This window comes from Scyliorhinus canicula, chromosome 10 (assembly GCF_902713615.1).
Source record: "Scyliorhinus canicula chromosome 10, sScyCan1.1, whole genome shotgun sequence".
NCBI lineage: Eukaryota > Metazoa > Chordata > Chondrichthyes > Carcharhiniformes > Scyliorhinidae > Scyliorhinus > Scyliorhinus canicula.
In genome coordinates this window covers 144,580,959-144,599,154 of record NC_052155.1, presented here as the reverse complement: position 1 = coordinate 144,599,154, position 18,196 = coordinate 144,580,959, and the positions used below count along the sequence as shown (strand labels likewise).

At 50.4% G+C, this 18,196-nt stretch overlaps 1 protein-coding gene across 1 annotated transcript in view; it reads left to right on the top strand.

Moving 5' to 3' along the window:
* ppp1r17 (protein phosphatase 1 regulatory subunit 17) overlaps window positions 1-18,196 on the top strand; it is an 87,632-nt gene that overhangs the window by 18,752 nt on the left and 50,684 nt on the right. Inside the window, exon 2 of the mRNA XM_038809820.1 lies at window positions 5,284-5,391. Coding sequence (XP_038665748.1) covers window positions 5,284-5,391 — 108 coding nt within the window. The remainder of the gene's footprint in view (window positions 1-5,283; window positions 5,392-18,196) is intronic.

Sequence of the window (18,196 nt, the reverse complement as noted above, 5' to 3'; positions counted from 1 at the left end):
CATTCTAACTTATAAAGGACTAGACAGGGTAGATGCAGAGAGGATGGTACCAATGATGGGTGTGTCCATAATCAGGGGTCACAGTCTGAGGATTCAGGGTAAACCATTTAGGACCGAGACGAGGAGACATTTCTTCACCCAAAGAGGGCTGAGCCTGTGGAATTCATTACCACAGGAAGTAGCTGATGCTAAAACATTAAATATATTCAAGAGGCGGCCGGATATAGCACTTGAGGAGAATGGGATCAAAGGCTATGGGGAGAAAGCAGGATTAGGTTATTGAGTTGGAGGATCAGCCATGGTCGTGATGAATGGCGGAGCAGGCTTGAAGGGCCAATAGGCCTGCTCCTGCTCCTATCTTCTATGTATCTATGTCACTGCTGTGTGCGGCCCCAGATGGTGCCGTGCACGGCTTGGTTGTCTCACAACAAATTCCGAACATCCAGAGCAACAATGGGATAAATGGCCAGAGTACCTGTTTTTAATGCGGAGAAAAAGGGTCGGCAGAATATCCCTGCTATTTTTTTTAAAATTTGGAGCACCCAATTCTATTTTTTCCAATCAAGGAGCAATTTAGAGTGGCCAATCCACCACCTTGCCAGTTCCCCTGTCAGTTACAACTGGGTATCTTGACAGTGCCAGGCTGGCATCCAAGTGGCTGTGCCACGGTGCCAGGATGACACGGCCAAGGTGCCTGGGTGGCACCAGAAGTGCCAAGGTGCCACCCTGCCCAGAGGTCAAGCAGCTGAGGACCTCCAATCCCCTGGAAGAACACCACGAGTGCTGCTCCATCTGGTCCCTATTTGTGGAGAGCAGCACTGAACAGCGCTCGCCCGAGATCACGTGAGGGTGTTAGATAGCACACTTTGGGTAGATATTAGAGTGAGACTGGCTGTCTCATTCACGCAGGCAGATTTGCTAAAAAGTGATCCAGCTCACAATGGGCAGGATTCACATTGCAACGTCTCGCATGATTGTGTTAGGTTTCGTGAGGCGTGGCAAGTCGGGTAGATCCCAGAAGAAGGCTCTCCCAGCATCGACTGGCCACGCTGGGCTGCCTTTCAGAGCTGGTAGATTTCACCCATGAAGCAGATATAATGCTTCTGCACTGTCCTCTTCACAGTTTACAATTTGTCCACGTTTTGTGTCAACCGCAAACTTTGAAACACACCACGATCTTGATCATTAACATATATCAGGAAAAGCAATACCAACCCCACTACAAACCTTCCTCCAACCTTAAAAATAGCAATTAAGAATTACTCTCTATTTCCTAGTATTTAATATCCATGTTTCTACTACCCCTTTTTTTGCATGAGTTATAATTTTTCTCACAATCCTGTTGTGTGGCATTGTATCAAATGCCTTCTGAAAGTCCATGTTACCTTCTCAAAAACTCCATGTTAGTTAAACACGATTTCCCCTTCAGAAATCCATGCTGGCTCTTCCTAATCAACCAAAATGTTTCTATGTGACTATCAATTCTATCTGCCTCGCAGAGCCAGAGACCCAGGTTCAATTCCGGCCTTGGGTCACTGTCTGAGTGGAGTTAGCATATTCTCCCCTTGTCTGCATGGATTTCCTCCGGGTGCTCCGGATTCTTCCCACAGTTCAAAGATGTGAGTTAGGTAAATTGGCTATGCTAAATTGCCCCTTAGTGCCAAAAGTTAGATGGGGTTACTAAGTTATGGGGATAGGGTGGGGAAGTGGGCCTAGGTAGGCTGCTCTTTTGGAAAGTTGGTGCAGACTTGATGGCCTGAATGGCCTCCTTTTGCACTGTAGGGATTCGATGATTCTATAAAATAATTGTTTCTAGAAGCTTGCTCACTACTGATGTTAGACGGACTGACCTGTAATTGCTAGGGCTATCGTCACGATCCTTTTTAACAAGAGCACAACATTTGCCTCTCCAGTCCTCTGGCACTTCTGAGCCGCTGCGCTTCCCATTCTCACTTCCTTCAATATCCTTGGATGCATCTCCTCCGGTCCTGGTGCCTTGTCAACTTTCAATACTGACAGTCGATTCAGCATTTCCACCTTATCAATGTTGAATTCTTCCAGGGACAGAGTTTTGTCATCTGTCTCCATGGCCTGTTGCACTGTAGCACGGTAGCACGGTGGTTAGCATAAATGCTTCACAGCTCCAGGGTCCCAGGTTTGATTCCCGGCTGGGTCACTGTCTGTGTGGAGTCTGCACGTCCTCCCCGTGTGTGTGTGGGTTTCCTCCGGGTGCTCCGGTTTCCTCCCACAGTCCAAAGATGTGCGGGTTAGGTGGATTGGCCATGCTAAATTGTCCGTAGTGTCCTAAAAAGTAAGGTTAAGGGGGGGTTGTTGGGTTACGGGTATAGGGTGGATACGTGGGTTTGAGTAGGGTGATCATTGCTCGGCACAACATCGAGGGCCGAATGGCCTGTTTGTGCTGTACTGTTCTATGTTCTATGTATTATCAGGGGAAGACAAGCCACACCCATTTTTAAAGCATTTGTTGCTGTATTTTTGTAAATTAAGAGTTTAAATCTCCCAAAGCTTCTTTTGAAGCTACACCAATAAAGTAGGTGAGTATCAGGGTGGGGGTATGCTTGGGTGCGTATGTTATGTGGACAAAAGGGGAGGGTGGGTAGGAGGTGGGGTGGTGTTATGATGGCAGGTGGTAGGGAATTTCATTATGCATTACTCCATATGCACTGAAATTATCCCAATCACGAGTGGACTCTGTTTGCCAGCTCCGACATTGAGCACTGGATACTTTGGGCATGCTTTATGGCCCTTGATGCCATCACCCTGCTCTCAGCCATGGCCCAATTGGTAGAACTCTCACCTCTGAATCAGATGGATGTAGGTTTGTGTTCCATCACAGGCTCTTTACCACACAACTCTAGGCTGACATTTCCGAAGAACAAAGGGACCTTGGCATGCTTGTCCATAGAGCTCTGACAGCGGAAGGGCAAGTTAACAGGGTGGTGAAAAAGGCATATGGGGAACTCACTTTTATCAATTGGGGCATAGATGACAAACGCAGGGAGGACATGATGGAGTTGAAGTGTTGCACAATTGGAGATGCTATCGTTCAAGTGTGCACCACAATCTGAAGGCCCCTTCAGATTTGTATAACCCTCTCCTCAGGGACCTGACACTCCCCACACCCCCAGGCTTACTGCCTACCAGTGAGATCGCCCCCTCTCCCTCCCGACCCCTGAGGGCATCCCCTACAATCCCACCCATGGGATCCCTGGTAAGTACCAGGTGCGGTTCTGGGACTTAGGCTCAAGCACAGTGCCGCAATACTTCTTCTGGCCACTTTAGCACTGTGCCTGAGGTGCTGTCGGCCAATCTGATTTGCCAACAGCTCTCCAAGGCAGGACATCTACCAAAGGGCGGACGGAAGTCCCGCCTGCTGACAATCAATGCTCAATTGAGCCTGAAAGGCGGCGAGCCTGTCAGAAGATGTGTTCCCCTCCGACTCCCAGTGTGGCAGGTGCTGAGCGCTCACCATCCTGAACGTTCAGCCCCAAGTTTTGTTTTGCAAACATGGACTTCTTCATTAGCTGAGTAATTGTGAATGGAGCTGAACAGCAAATAGTCTCACTTCTCACACTGTGATGGTCGGGTGGCCATTTATGAACAGAACAGTTGCAAATATCTGGGGCTGCGATGTTGCTCTGAGAAACTACTGCAGCTGGAGGAGCCACCAAAGAGCTTTACCCCTGATTCTCATTGAGTTCAGCTTTAAAAGGGCTGCTGAGGGTCAGTCTTGGTCGTGCACTGTCTTGATGTCAATGAAAAGTCTTAGCACATCACCTCTGGAGTTGAACTCTTCCCTCCATATTTGGATGTAGCTGTAATAAGATCTGGAGCCAAGTGGCCTTTACGGAGCACAAACTGAGCAGTAGTGAACTGAGCAAGTGCTGTTTGAAAGCACAGTTGCTGACTCTTTCCATCGGTTTGGTTGAGGATTCGGCATTAATTGACCAGATTGAATGTTATTTTGTTTTGTAGGCAGAACATACCCAGGCTATTTCCTGTATTGTTGGCTAGATGCTAATTTTGTAGCTGGGTTGGAATAGCTTGGCTTGAGGCATAGTTAGTAATGGAGCACAAGTCTTTACAATGCAGTTGGAGCCCATACTAGCCTTTTCTTATCGTGATGTAGCTATTTCTTATCGTGATGTAGTGTGAGTCAAAGCAGCTGGAGACTTGGATTGGTTACCATGATGGTCAGATTTTTATTCTCAAGTAATCAAATAGTCAAATCTACTTCAGAGGTTTAAATATCTTTCACTGCCTGTGGAAGTAGTTGAGTCGGAAACATTAGGGACCTTCAAGCGGCTATTGGATAGGTACATGGATTACGGTAGAATGATGAGGTGTAGATTAATCTTAATCTAGGACAAAAGTTCGGCACAGCATCGTGGGCCGAAGGGCCAGTTCTGTGCTGTATTTTTCAATGTTCTATGTTCTATAGGACCAGGTTACTTGCTGACTCCGTGCTTTGTTCATTTGTAAGCAAAGACAAGTAACTAAATGAATCAATAGGAGCCACATGCAAGAAGACAATGTTTTGTTTAAATATGCATTTTTTAATGATCTACTCTTTCATGGGTTGTGAGCATTGCTGGCAAGCCCAGCATTTGCTTTCATCCATAATTGTTCTTCAACTGAGACCATTTCAGAGGCAGTTAAGAGTCAATCACATTGCTGTCATAGAATCATAGAATTTACAGTGCAGAAGGAGGCCATTCGGCCCATCGAGTCTGCACCGGCTCTTGGAGAGAGCACCCTACCCAAGCCCATACCTCCACCCTATCCCCATAACCCAGTAACCCCACCCAACACTAAGGGCAATTTTGGACACTAAGGGCAATTTATCATGGCCAATCCACCTAACCTGCACTTCTTTGGACTGTGGGAGGAAACCGGAGCACCCAGAGGAAACCCACACAGACACGGGGAGAATGAGACTCCGCACAGACAGTGACCCAAGCCGGGAATCGAACCTCGGACCCTGGAGCTGTGAAGTAATTGTGCTAACCACAATGCTACCGTGCTGTCTTGCAGTTACATGTCGGCCAGAGTATGTAAGGATAGCAGCTATTCCACAGTCCAGACATGGTTATGATGTAGTTAATGTAATTTTCATTAATGCCACCACCCTTTTGCATCTTATATTTAAAACATTCGGACAGGAACTGTATTTTAAGAAGCAAATACATGAACTTTCGAAAAATAGGGTTGACTAAAAAAGTTTCATTTCTGCTATCTGCTTATTATTCTGCTTTGTTGCAGATTTATATAAAAAGAAGTACTACATCACCATGACAACAGAGTGTGCATGGTCACCAGAAGAAGCAGATGACAGACTGGACAACAGTGATCAGCTCTGCAAGCACTTAGGTAATTAATCTGGTGTGATATCCACAGAGACAGTTCATTACACCAATGGAAAAATATTTCATCATCCAGGCTGAAAGAGTGCAGGATGTTTCTTTGAAACATGAGTGGAGTTTGCTTCAGGGCACAAGATTGGCCAACCCAGCCAGCTGGAGGCACAGATGGAAAGTGCATCTCCTCAAACTGCTCGAAATATAAATGGGAAGCGCAGCCCTTAAAAGAGTTGTGTACTACAAGAGTCATTTGATTTGGCAAAAAAAATCAAGATTATTTAGTTTCCATCAGACATCTTGTGTTAAATGTACAGCGCACAAAAGGTTAATCAGGAAAAGTTGCTGATGTATTTGCTTCTGCCATTGCTCCGTGCATGTGTACATTCCAGTAGATATTTCTACATTAACAGAGTACAATCACAGCCAGATGAAAAGTATCCTCACCATCGGTGTATCACTCCAGTATAATGGCAGCAATGATGTGGAGATGCAGGCGATGGGGCAGCACGGTAGCATGGTGGTTAGCATAAATGCTTCACAGCTCCAGGGTCCCAGGTTCGATTCCTGGCTGGGTCACTGTCTGTGCGGAGTCTGCACGTCCTCCCCGTGTGTGCGTGGGTTTCCTCCAGGTGCTCCGGTTTCCTCCCACAGTCCAAAGATGTGTGGGTTAGGTGGATTGGCCATGCTAAATTGCCCATAGTGTCCTCAAAAGTAAGGTTAAGGGGGGGTTGTTGGGTTACGGGTATAGGGTGGATACGTGGGTTTGAGTAGGGTGATCATTGCTCGGCACAACATCGAGGGCCGAAGGGCCTGTTCTGTGCTGTACTGTTCTATTCTATGCTCTGCAGGCGTTGGACTGGGGTGGGCACAGTAAGAAGTCTTACAACACCGAAAGTTAGTGACTCCAAACAAACCTGTTGGACTTTAACCTGGTGTTGTAAGACTTCTTAATCGCTCCAGTATAAAGTATAGGTACAATTATATGGGAAACCCAGGGTCTCATTAGTTTCTGCAGAATTAAATTAAAGGGCAGCATGGTCTTTCTTATGGTCTTATAAATTCTTGATTTCTCGAGGAATTAAGGGCTATGGGGAGAGAGCGGGTAAATGGAGTTGAAATCAACCATGATTGAATGGTGGAGTGGACTCGATGGGCCGAATGGCCTTACTTCCGCTCCTATGTCTTATGGTCTTATGGTCATGGTGGTCATGGTGGTTAGCACAATTGCTTCACAGCTCAGGGTCCCAAGTTCGATTCCCAGCTTGGTTCACTGTCTGGGCGGAGTCTGCACGTTCTCCTCGTGTGTGCATTTGTGTCCTCCAGGTGTTCCAGTTTCCTCCCACAGCCCAAAGATGTGCAGGTTAGGTGGATTGGCCATGCTAAATTGCCCTTAGTGTCCAAAATTGCCCTAAGTATTGGGTGGGGTTACTGGGTTACAGGGCCGGTCCAACGTACCGGCAACCCGGGCAGTCGCCCGGGGCGCCATGTGCTAGGGGGGGCGCCAAAGACTCAGGTCCCGCGCAGTTGGGCCGGTGCCAACCAGCGCAAGCGCGGTGGCCGCCCTCCCCCAGGGCGGCCCCTTCCGCCCCCCCCCCCCCGTCGCCCCCCCCTCCGCCTGTCGCCCCCCCCCCGGCCCCGCCCCTGCCCCCCTCGGCCCCGCCCCCCCTCAGCCCCCCCCCCTCGCCCCCCCCCCCCCTCGGCCCTCCCCCCCCCCCCTCGAAGGGCGCCGAAGTTCAGCTTGCCCGGGGCGGCAGCAACCCGAGGGCCGGCGCTGCTGGGTTATGGGGAGAGGGTGGAGGTGTGGGCTTGGGTAGGGTTCTCTTTCCAAGAGCCGGTGCAGACTCGATGGGCCGAATGGCCTCCTTCTGCACTGTAAATTCTATGATTCTATGAAATATAAAAAAACACATTCCATTATTCTTAGTCCTCAATCACAGAACTGGCCTCTAAAGGAACTTAATTTGGATTTGAAGTGGATAGAATCACCTCTTCTACGTGCAGAAGAGGCCCTTCGGCCCATTGAGTCTGCACCAACGCATGAAAGGCCCTGACCTGCCAACTTGATCCAATTTACCAGCACTTGGCCCTCAGCCTTCAACGTTATGACGTGCCCTGTACTCATCCAGGTACTTTTTAAAGGATGTGAGGCAACCCACCTTTCCCACCCTCCCAGGCAGTACATAGAAGAGCAATGTAACATGGCCCAAGCCTTCATCTTAAACATTAAAACTGGAAACTGCTAAATGTGCACAAAACATTCTCTGGGAAGCCAGGGAGGAGATTGCAGAGCCTTTGTCCTTGATCTTTATGTCGTCTTTGTCGACAGGAATAGTGCCGGAAGACTGGAGGATAGCAAATGTCCCCTTGTTCAAGAAGGGGAGTAGAGACAACCCTGGTAATTATAGACCTGTGAGCCTTACTTCGGTTGTGGGTAAAATGTTGGAAAAGGTTATAAGAGATAGGGTTTATAACAAGAAAAGAACAAGTTGATTAGCTATACTCAACACGGTTTTGTGAAGGGTAGGTCATGCCTCACAAACCTTATTGAGTTTTTTGAGAAGGTGACCAAACAGGTGGATCAGGGTAAAGCGGTTGATGTGGTGTATATGGATTTCAGTAAGGCGTTTGATAAGGTTCCCCACGGTAGGCTATTGCAGAAAATACGGAAGTATGGGATTGAAGGTGATTTAGCGTTTTGGATCAGTAATTGGCTAGCTGAAAGAAGACAGAGGGTGGTGGTTGAAGGAAAATGTTCATCCTGGAGTTCAGTTACTAGTGGTGTACCGCAAGGATCTGTTTTGGGGCCACTGCTGTTTGTCATTTTTATAAATGACCTGGAAGAGGGTGTAGAAGGATGGATTAGTAAATTTGCAGATGACACGAAGGTCGGTGGAGTTGTGGATAGTGCTGAAGGATGTTATAGGTTACAGAGGGACATAGATAAGCTGCAGAGCTGGGCTGAGAGGTGGCAGATGGAGTTTAATGCGGAAAAGTGTGAGGTGGTTCACTTTGGAAGGAGTAACAGCAATGGGCTAATGGCAGGATTCTTGGTAGTGTAGATGAACAGGGAGATCTCGGCATCCAGATACATAAATCCCTGAAAGTTGCCACCCAGGTTAATAGGGCTGTTAAGAAGGCATATGGTGTGCTAGCCTTTATCAGTAGGGGGATTGAGTTTCGGAGCCACGAGGTCATGCTGCAGCTGTACAAAACTCTGGTGCGGCCGCACCTGGAGTACTGCGTGCAGTTCTGGTCACCACATTATAGGAAGGATGTGGAAGCTTTGGAAAGGGTTCAGAGGAGATTTACTAGGATGTTGCCTGGTATGGAGGGAAGATCTTACAAGGAAAGGCTCGTAACAACTTGAGGTTGTTTTCGTTAGACAGGAGAAGGCTGAGAGGTGACTTAATAGAGACATATAAGATAGTCAGAAGGTTAGATAGGGTGGACAGTGAGAGTCTTTTTCCTCGGATGGTGATGACCAACACGAGGGGACATAGCTTTAAATTGAGGGGTGATAGATATAGGACAGATGTCAGAGGCAGTTTCTTTACTCAGAGAGTAGTAGGGGTGTGGAACGCCCTGCCTGCGACAGTAGTAGACTCGCCAAATTTAAGTGGTCACTGGATAGACATATGGATGAAAATGGAATAGTGTAGGTCAGATAGGCTTCAGATGGTTTCACGGGTCGGCGCAACATCGAGGGCCGAAGGGCCCGTACTGCGCTGTAATGTTCAATGTTCTATGTAATGTTCTATTCCCAGCAGAGAAGCTGATGTTTGAGGAAGCATTGACAATTTGCAGAATTTATTCTGCTGGAAGCACCTCTGTTTGTTTCTCTCCCAACCTACTAACGCACACCCAAAATATAGACTTGTCAGTTTTTACCACATGTTTGAAGTGACCTGGTGTCAGTTGCCAGAATTCTGCTTTTGTTCCAGTTTTATCTGATAATTGATTACTTCCCAAATAACCACGAGAACATTTCGATTCATGGTCTGCAGTGGAAGTTTTACTTTCTATTAGTGCCAAAGATTTTTGAAGAAGCTACCACTTCACTATACGGTAGTTTTTCTTTACAAGCCTGTCAAATAGCATAAATTTATAGAAGGCATTTGTGGAATGTGCATGCTACAAGAGCTCATTGGTTTATACCACTGATTTTCATAAATACAGATACCAGGAACAAAAGCTACACAAAAAAGGGAAGCGTTATTGGGAAGGTGCACACAGGATTACCTTGTGTCAGAAAGAGCACTGGGGGAAGGCAACGATTAGCGAATATCCAGGGAGATTTTGGAAAGAGAGGAAATAATTTTAAACATGAAAGGGGAATAAGTTTCAGACAGAAACCCCAGCAATCTTAGTAGTTTGAGCATCATTGCACTCAAACAGGGAGCTTGAGATTATCTTGCTGACAAGACTGCAATTTGGCAAGTTGGACTGGTTCATAATTGTAGCTGAATCAACCCGAGGAGTTATGAATTTGGCAGAAACTGTTGAAAGCTGCAGAAAGTCAGCTTCAGTTGTGAATTGTGGAGTGAAGTTGAACAAGTCCACGGAGATTGAGGGCCAAAGATCAAAGTAAAACTAATGTGAGCAAAAGTGGAGGATTTAAAGGGAAAAATAAAATTGAACATAAATCAACAGTGTGCAAAACTATGATACCATGAAGTCATGGAGAGGAGTGACGAGGTTGCACAGTTGTAGTTGTCTATATAGCTTTTCAACTAGTACCTGATAAAGTGATGCAGAACTGACTTGATAATATAACTATGAGTTTAAAGTGAGAAATATTAACACAGAGAATAACTTCAAATGGTACTGTTCAAAAGGGCATTGGCGATAGATAGTCGAAAGAGAAAAAATTGGAAGACCGCAAGAACAGAAGAGGGGGACTAACTGGATAGCACAAGCACAATGGAGCAAATGCCCTCCTTATTTGCTGTAAGATTCTTTGATACCATATAGAGATATAAAATAATTATTTTCTTTTTTCGGCTACACTTTACTGTCACTGAAAACTTTGATTTAGTGTTAGGGTTTAGTTCTGACAGAACGTTATGCTTGCTTAATTTTAAGAGAGCTGTGTTATATCCTTTTAAGGTAAAATTACCAAGTATAGTAAGGGGATTGAGTGCAGAGCAGTCCTGCATCATTTATGGTCAAATTTGTCATTTTTAAAATTGGGAAATTAGTTGATGATTGTCTAACGGTATGCTCAACTGCACATGAACTGTATATTCACTTTGCTACACGAACTAGCAAAAAGAGTTGATAGGAATTGAGCTTCTCAAATCAAACTGCAGCTGATCATCAGTGAACTAATGAAGCCGAGGTTTAGAGAAGACAGAGAGGTTCCAAAAAAGTCTTTTAGGGTTTTAGGGTATCGAATGCCACAATGGGTGGAAACAGGATCAGTAACAATTTTCTGAAAATACATGGAAAAGAAACATTTAAGGACCTGGGACTAAAGGGAAAGCCACTGCAGAGAGCTGTCACAGGCTCTATGTGCCAAATGGTCTCGTCCTGTGTTGTAAAGTAGAATGATTTAATAATCCTGCAACAGAGCAACTTGCAAGATGATTTGTTGAGCCCAGGAAAAGTGGGACTGAAAAGTGCAAGAACAGAGAAAGAAAATAATTGGAGGAGTAACAATACGGAGCACAAAACAGAATTGATTACAACAATGTGTTAACGAGTGTAGATTTAAGATCGTATGAACATACGGACAACGAGCTGCAGTAGATCATTTGGCCCCTCGAGCCTGCTCCACCATTTAATAAGATCATAGCTGATCTGATTGTATCCACCACCTTTTCAGGAAGAGAGTTCAAACAGCCCTCTCAGTGAAAAAGGTCACCTCACCTCTGTTATAAATTGATGTCCCCTTATTTTTAAACGGTGATCTTTCGTTCTAGATTCTCCTACAAGAGGAAACATTTTCTCCACATTCACCCTGTCAATACGCTCAAGATCTTATGGGCTGGATTCTCTGCCAGCAGGGATCCTCCGTTTCACCGGCAGTACACTCACGCCAGCAGATGTCCCGACGGCTTGGGCATGCCCACAATTGGAAACCCCAGAAAATGGTGTGGCGGGAAGGAGAATCCCACCCTAAATGTTTCAATCAAGTCGGCTCTTATTTTTCTAAATTCCAGTGGATACAAGCCGAGCCATTCTTCATATGACAACCCACCCATTCCGGGTATTAGTCTGGCAAACCTTCTCTGAACTGCCTCCAATAAAAAAAGAACTTTAAAAGACAATAATAATAATAATCTTTATTGCCACAAGTAGGCTTACATTAACACTGCAATGAAGTTACTATGAAAAGCCTCCAGTCACTGCAATCTACCGACACATTGTACCCAAAAGGCGGTGTGGCCTGCAGATGTCGGGAGGTCCTTCCGGGAACTACCCGACTCATTACATCTCGTGAGATCTAACCCAATCAGGTGAGCCGTCACGATCTGAATCCCGCCCATTGTGGTCTGAATCACGGTGGCACTTAACTTTAATGCTACTGGCTCATTCCAGTCTCCGAGCGGGGACCAATCCGGGAGCTCGCAGTCATCGGTGCACAGGTGCATCCTGGATGTGACCGACGCCCTGTATGCCATCGCCGACCGCTACATCACCTTTCCCGAGGACGGAGCAAATCAAGAAGCACGAGCCCGTGGATCTGCCAACGTGGCCAGGATACTGATGGTCCAGGGGGTCATTGATTGTGTTCACATCCCCATGTGCCCGCCTGCAGGCAACAGGGAAGTGTTCACAAACAGGAGGGGGCATACTCCATGAACATGAAGATCATGCACATGTGCGCAAGGTTCCCTGGAAGTGTGCATGATGCAGACATTCTTGCGCAGTCATTCATCCCTGCTATGTTTGAGGGATGGCCCCCCCGGCTGAGGGGCTGGTTGCTGGGCGACAGGGGTTATCCTCTGAGGTCTTGGCTGGTGATGCCCAACACGGAGACCCTTTACAATGAGGCTGATGCAGCAACCAGGGGTGTGGTGGAGCGCTGCTTTGGTCTGCTGAAAATGCGATTCAGGTGCCTGGACCGCTCCGGAGGGGCCCTGCAGTACCAGCCCGACAGGGTCGCTCGCATTGTCGTGGTCTGCTGTGCGCTGCACAACATCGCGATGCAGAGGGGAGATGCCCTGGTAGAGGAGTTGGAGGGAGAAGCCACTGGCAGTGGTGCCAACACGGAGACGGAGGAGACGGAGGAGGGGAGGAGGAAGAGATGGAGGAGGAGGAGGTGGAGGAGGTTGGTGGTGTGTCGGGTGCAGCACGCAGACACGGCCCGGGTGCTGGTAATGTCCAGGAGGCTGCACGACGGCACCGACGAGGACAGCGGGCACGCGACGCCTTGGTGGCAGCAAGATTCACGCGCTGCGTGCGACGGCATCGCGGAACACTACCACTACCACCTGCATCGCCAGGCGTGCAGACGGTCAGCACACAACTGCCACCACCACCATCCCCCGCACCCCCGCTCTGCATACACTCCTCCACTTCGAGATCACCCTTACCACTGCGGCACAACGGTATGGCACAACATTAATGTCTGTGTCAGCGGGTGTGATCAATGCCATGTTGAATGATGACAGCCCGCTCTGCGATGAGCTGTGAGCTCAGAATCGTTAGACAAAGTCTGACTCATGGCAATAGCTGAACCATCCATCTCGGTGGTCACTGAGTTCGTCAGGGACACTCCATCACGTGCCTGTGTGGGGTAGCTGTGGGAGGGGGTGGGGGGAAGGGACTGCACACCCGGCACCGAGGTTTCACCGCTCGTCAACCCCAGCCCAGCGACACTCGGTCACCATCACAATCCCCGTGGCAACGGAAAAATCAGACAGTCTTACAGGTTAGGTGGAACAGTGAGTTTAATGGTGAATATTATGTACAGACGCCCTAGCCCGTACAACTAAACTGTGCCCTGCACCCATGCCAACTTACTCTGTGTCCCTCTTCATTGCCCTACGGACCCTACCACTACATCTAAGTGAATCCCCAGATGATACAGCAGGAGTGGAGGCGGACTGCTGCGAATCACGCCCTGCGACATGTCTCCCCGTCGGCACTCGTTTCCTGGGGCGACCCGGCCTTGATGGGCCAGGCTTCTCTGTGGGTGTTTCGGATGACGTGATGCCATCCTGCTCTGCCCGCTGCCTACCCGATGCACCAGGGATGGGACGGGGGAAGGCCGAGCGTTCAGGGACGTCCCGTGACGGAGTTAATGGGACAGGCCTCAGAATCTCCTCCTCCCCCAGGGAGCCCGGTGGCCCCCGGGCCTCACTGTGGGACGGAGGTGCGAGCGGGGAGGTGCCCCGTCGCCCCATCGACACCTGGCGCTGCCAATCCTGGAGGCCTGCAACCGTATCGACCAGGGTGCGAAGGTTCGCTGAGACGGAGTCCAGGGAGTGAGGCATTCCCGCCAGGGACTGTGCGACTTCAACCTGTGAGTGCGCGACGCCATCCAGCACGTGTCAGGCGGTCGATACTCTCCGCGACTGACTGCTGAGACTGTGCCATGGCCTGCTGGGACTGTGCCATGGCGTGCTGGGACTGGGCCATGGCGTGCTGGGACTGGGCCATGGCGTGCTGGGACTGGGCCATGGCCTGCTGGGACTGGGCCATGGCGTGCTGGGACTGGGCCATGGCGTGCTGGGGCTGGGCCATGGCGTGCTGGGACTGGGCCATGGCCTGCTGGGACTGGGCCATGGCGTGCTGGGACTGGGCCATGGCCTGGTGAGACTCGGCCAGGGCCCGCAGCGCGCCGGCAATGTCATGTTGGCTCTGGCGCATTGCTGCCTGTGAGAGGACAGCCCTATCCAGGGTCGAGGATGACACGTGCACATTAAGCCCAACGCCTTGCAGAACCTGACCCATGGCCGAAACCGTTTCACCCATTGCCTCGACCGCGGACGCCACCCGTATGGTGTCGGCCTGGGTGGCTGCCATGAGCGGCACCCTCCCTGATCCTGGACGCGGTTTGACTCCTCTAACTCCGTCTGCATCTGCTGGAAGACGTCCCTCATCCCGTCATTGTGTCCCTGGGTTTCAAAATGCATCGGCTGTCCACGTGGGTCAAGTAAATCCAGGAACCCGAGAAACGTCTGGGAGCCAGCTGAATGCTGGGCCTGGGCTGCCCTCCGACCGTCCAGCCCCTCGGCTGCTCCGACCTCCACCTGCTGTACCGGCTCAGCTGTGTGGTGCACACCAGACCGTGACCCAGGAGCCTCATCACTTAATTGGCCAACCGAGGTGAGTGTCTTTGGGATGGTGGATAATGAGGGGAAACAGAAGTGCCGCAAGCTCTAGGTCCTCGTCTGTCATAAAACCAGCAGTGTCATCGTCCCAGTCATATCAGAGCACAGGCTGCAGGTGGCCCATGTCTGGTTGTGCGTCAGGTGAGTCTGTTGACTGCGTCGACGTCCTCTGTGCGTCCTGCTCGATGGTCCCGGGTTGGGAGGATGGCACTCCTGGCTGGCCTCCTGCCACCCTCTGGCGTAAGGGCCTGGGTGCGGTGGTCATGGCAGATGGATGCCTGTGTGTGGCAGCAGACGGCCCTGGACGTTCGTCAGCTGGCCCTAGGGAACAGAATAATACGGGGTTAGTTAAACACGCTCGGCCGGGCGTAGGATGGTCCAGTGGGTAGAGAGTGAGGGGACAGAGGATGGGGGGTCCAGTGGGCAGAGTGTAAAGTGACAGAGGATGGGGGGTCCAGTGGGTAGAGTGTGAGGGGAAAGAGGATGGGGGGTCCAGTGGGCAGAGTGTAAAGTGACAGAGGATGGGGGGTCCAGTGGGTAGAGTGTGAGGGGACAGAGGATGGGGGGTCCAGTGGGCAGAGTGTGAGGGGAGAGAGGATGGGGGTCCAGTGGGTAGAGTGTGAGGGGACAGAGGATGGGGGGTCCAGTGGGCAGAGTGTGAGGGGAGAGAGGATGGGGGGTCCAGTGGGCAGAGTGTGAGGGGAGAGAGGATGGGGGGTCCAGTGGGTAGAGTGTGAGCGGACAGAGGATGGGCTGGGGGGAGGGTGGGGTGGGGGGTTGTCATGCAGGGTTGTCTCACTTGGTTCTGCACCTCCAACCTCGCATTGCGCGATCTCCCGGATGGCAGATCCCCCAGCAAGGTCCAGTGCCCTCTGTTCAAAGACTGTCAGGGGGTGCATTATGGGAGAACCCCCTCCGGTCTTACTGCGCTCCCGGTTGTTGTGAGCAGTCCTGTCCTGTTGTGGGGGGCCATAGATAGATCATCACAATTCGGCAGGGATCATCAGGGCGTTCAGATATTGGCACAGGTTGGGGGGAAAGTTGCAGATACACCATGGCATCTCTCCAGGGGGTCGCAGCGCTCATGTGGGTCTGTGACAACTTTGTTAACCACCCTCCACTCACTCTCGCCGCCCCCCCCCCCTCGTGCCCGGGGGGGGAGGTGTGTGATGAGGGACATGGGGGGGGGGGGGGGGGGGGGATGGTTGTGACCCAGGGGCATCCTCTTGGCACTTACCCTGGCAGCCCTGGTGAGGTCGTGGAGCTTTTTTCGATACTGCTCCCCGGACCAAGGGGTCTGCCCCACAGCACTGACTGCCGTGCCCACCTCATGCCAGGCCCGTCGCACGGTGCTGGAAGGGTGGCGATGCCCTCGTCTTGGGCAGAGGATGCCCCTGCACTGCTCCACCTCATCGAGGAGGGTCTCAAGGTCAGTCTCACCGAACCTCGGGGCGGCCCTCCGTGGCTCCGACATTTTCACCCCCTCCCTTGTTGTCGTCCCTTTTACGACGTGGAGCGGCGTCATTCGGGCGTCGCAGGCTTTAGCCGTCATCCCCCACATCTTTCCCGCGGCCCCGCTCCTAGCCCATTTCTGGGGCCAGAATCGATCGGGAACGGGGCCGTTTCGCGCCGTCGTGGAACTCGGCCGAGTTCACGACGGCCTTCCCGATGCCACGCGGCATCGGAGAATCGCGCCCGGGGTCTCCCAGGGATTGGAGGCCCCCAGATGCTTGCTGTCTGTGCAGGGCAGCACCCTGGCACTAGTGCCTCCCCTGCCAGAAGGTACCCTGGAAATGCCACCCAGATGACTGCCTGGCACTGCCAAGGTGCCCACATGGCAGTGCCAGCTGTCAGGGGTACTGCTCGGCTGGTAGTGCGAAGGTGCCATGCCAGCATTTTTCCCATGATGGGGATTGGGCCAAGGGGTGCCCTGTACAGCTGCAGTGGGACTAGAGGACCCTATTATAGATGAGTTGGGGCTTTACGGGGATCTGAGAGTCGCGTCATGGGGTCGAGAGATCGGGGCACCATTTAAAATCGTGTCCCAATCTCCACTGCACTAATTCCAGCAAGCAAAACACTTCAGTGCAGGAATTGGGACTAAGCCCCCAAACTGAGTCCCGGTAGATAGCATGGTGTTTCTTGGCACTGCCAGAACATAGAACATAGAACAGTACAGCACAGAACAGGCCCTTCGGCCCTCGATGTTGTGCCGAACAATGATCACCCCACGTAACCCGTATACCCGTAACCCAACAATACCCCCATTAACCTTACACTACGGGCAATTTAGCATGGCCAATCCACCTAACCCGCACATCTTTGGACTGTGGGAGGAAACCGGAGCACCCGGAGGAAACCCACGCACACACGGGGAGGACGTGCAGACTCCACACAGACAGTGACCCAGCCGGGAATCGAACCTGGGACCCTGGAGCTGTGAAGCATTGATGCTAACCACCATGCTACCGTGAGGCCAGAGTTGGGAAACATTCGGCTAAACGCACTGGTTACAAGACTCTGTTCCCATTCAGCTGGATCAAAGAACAATACAGCACAGAAATAGGCATTTCAGATCTCCAAGCCTGTCCCATCATGGTACCACCGTTGGCCAAAACGCTCAGCGATTCGTAGTGTTCCCTACACGGCTATCCTATCCATGTATTTGTCGAGATGCCTTTTGAACGCCATTAATGTATCTGCTTCCACAATCTACCCTGGCAGCGTGTTCCAAGCACTCACCACCCTCTGAGTAAAGTAAACAGCCTTGCATATCTCCTCTAAACATTGCCCCATGGGCCTTAAACCTATGCCCCCTAGTGACTGACCCCTCCACCCTGGGAAAGAGTGCCTGCCCATCCACTCTATCCATGCCTCTTATAATTTTGTAGACATCTATCAGGTCACCCCTCAATCTCTGTCGTTTTAATGAAAACAGTCAGAGTCTTTTCAGCCTCTCTGCATAGCTATCACCCTGCAGACCAGGCAACATCCTGGTAAATCTCCTCTGCAGCCACGGCAAAGCCTCCACATCCCTGGTACTGTGGCAACCAGAATTATGTGCAACATTCCAAGTGCGGCCGTACCAAGTTTCTATACAACTGTAGCATGACTTGCCACTTTTTATACTCGACACCCCATCCAATGGAGTTAAGCATTCCATATGCTTTCTTGACTACCTTGTTCTCTTGTGTTGCCACTTTCAAAGATCTGTGGACCTGCACGCCCAGATCTCTCTGACTTCCTATATTCCTAAGAGTTTTGCCCTTTACTGTAAATTTCCCTTTTATGTTAGACCTACCAAAATGCATAACCTCACATTTGTCTGGATTAAACTCAGTTTGCCATTTCTCTGCCCAAGTCTCCAACACTATCTATGTCCTGCTGTATCCTCTGAGAATCCTCAACATTATCTGCCACTCCACCAACCTTGGTGTCATCTGCGAACTTACTAATCAGACCAGCTACATTTTCCTCCAAATCGTTAATGTATCCTACAAACAACAGAGGTCCCAGCACAGATCCCTGTGGAAC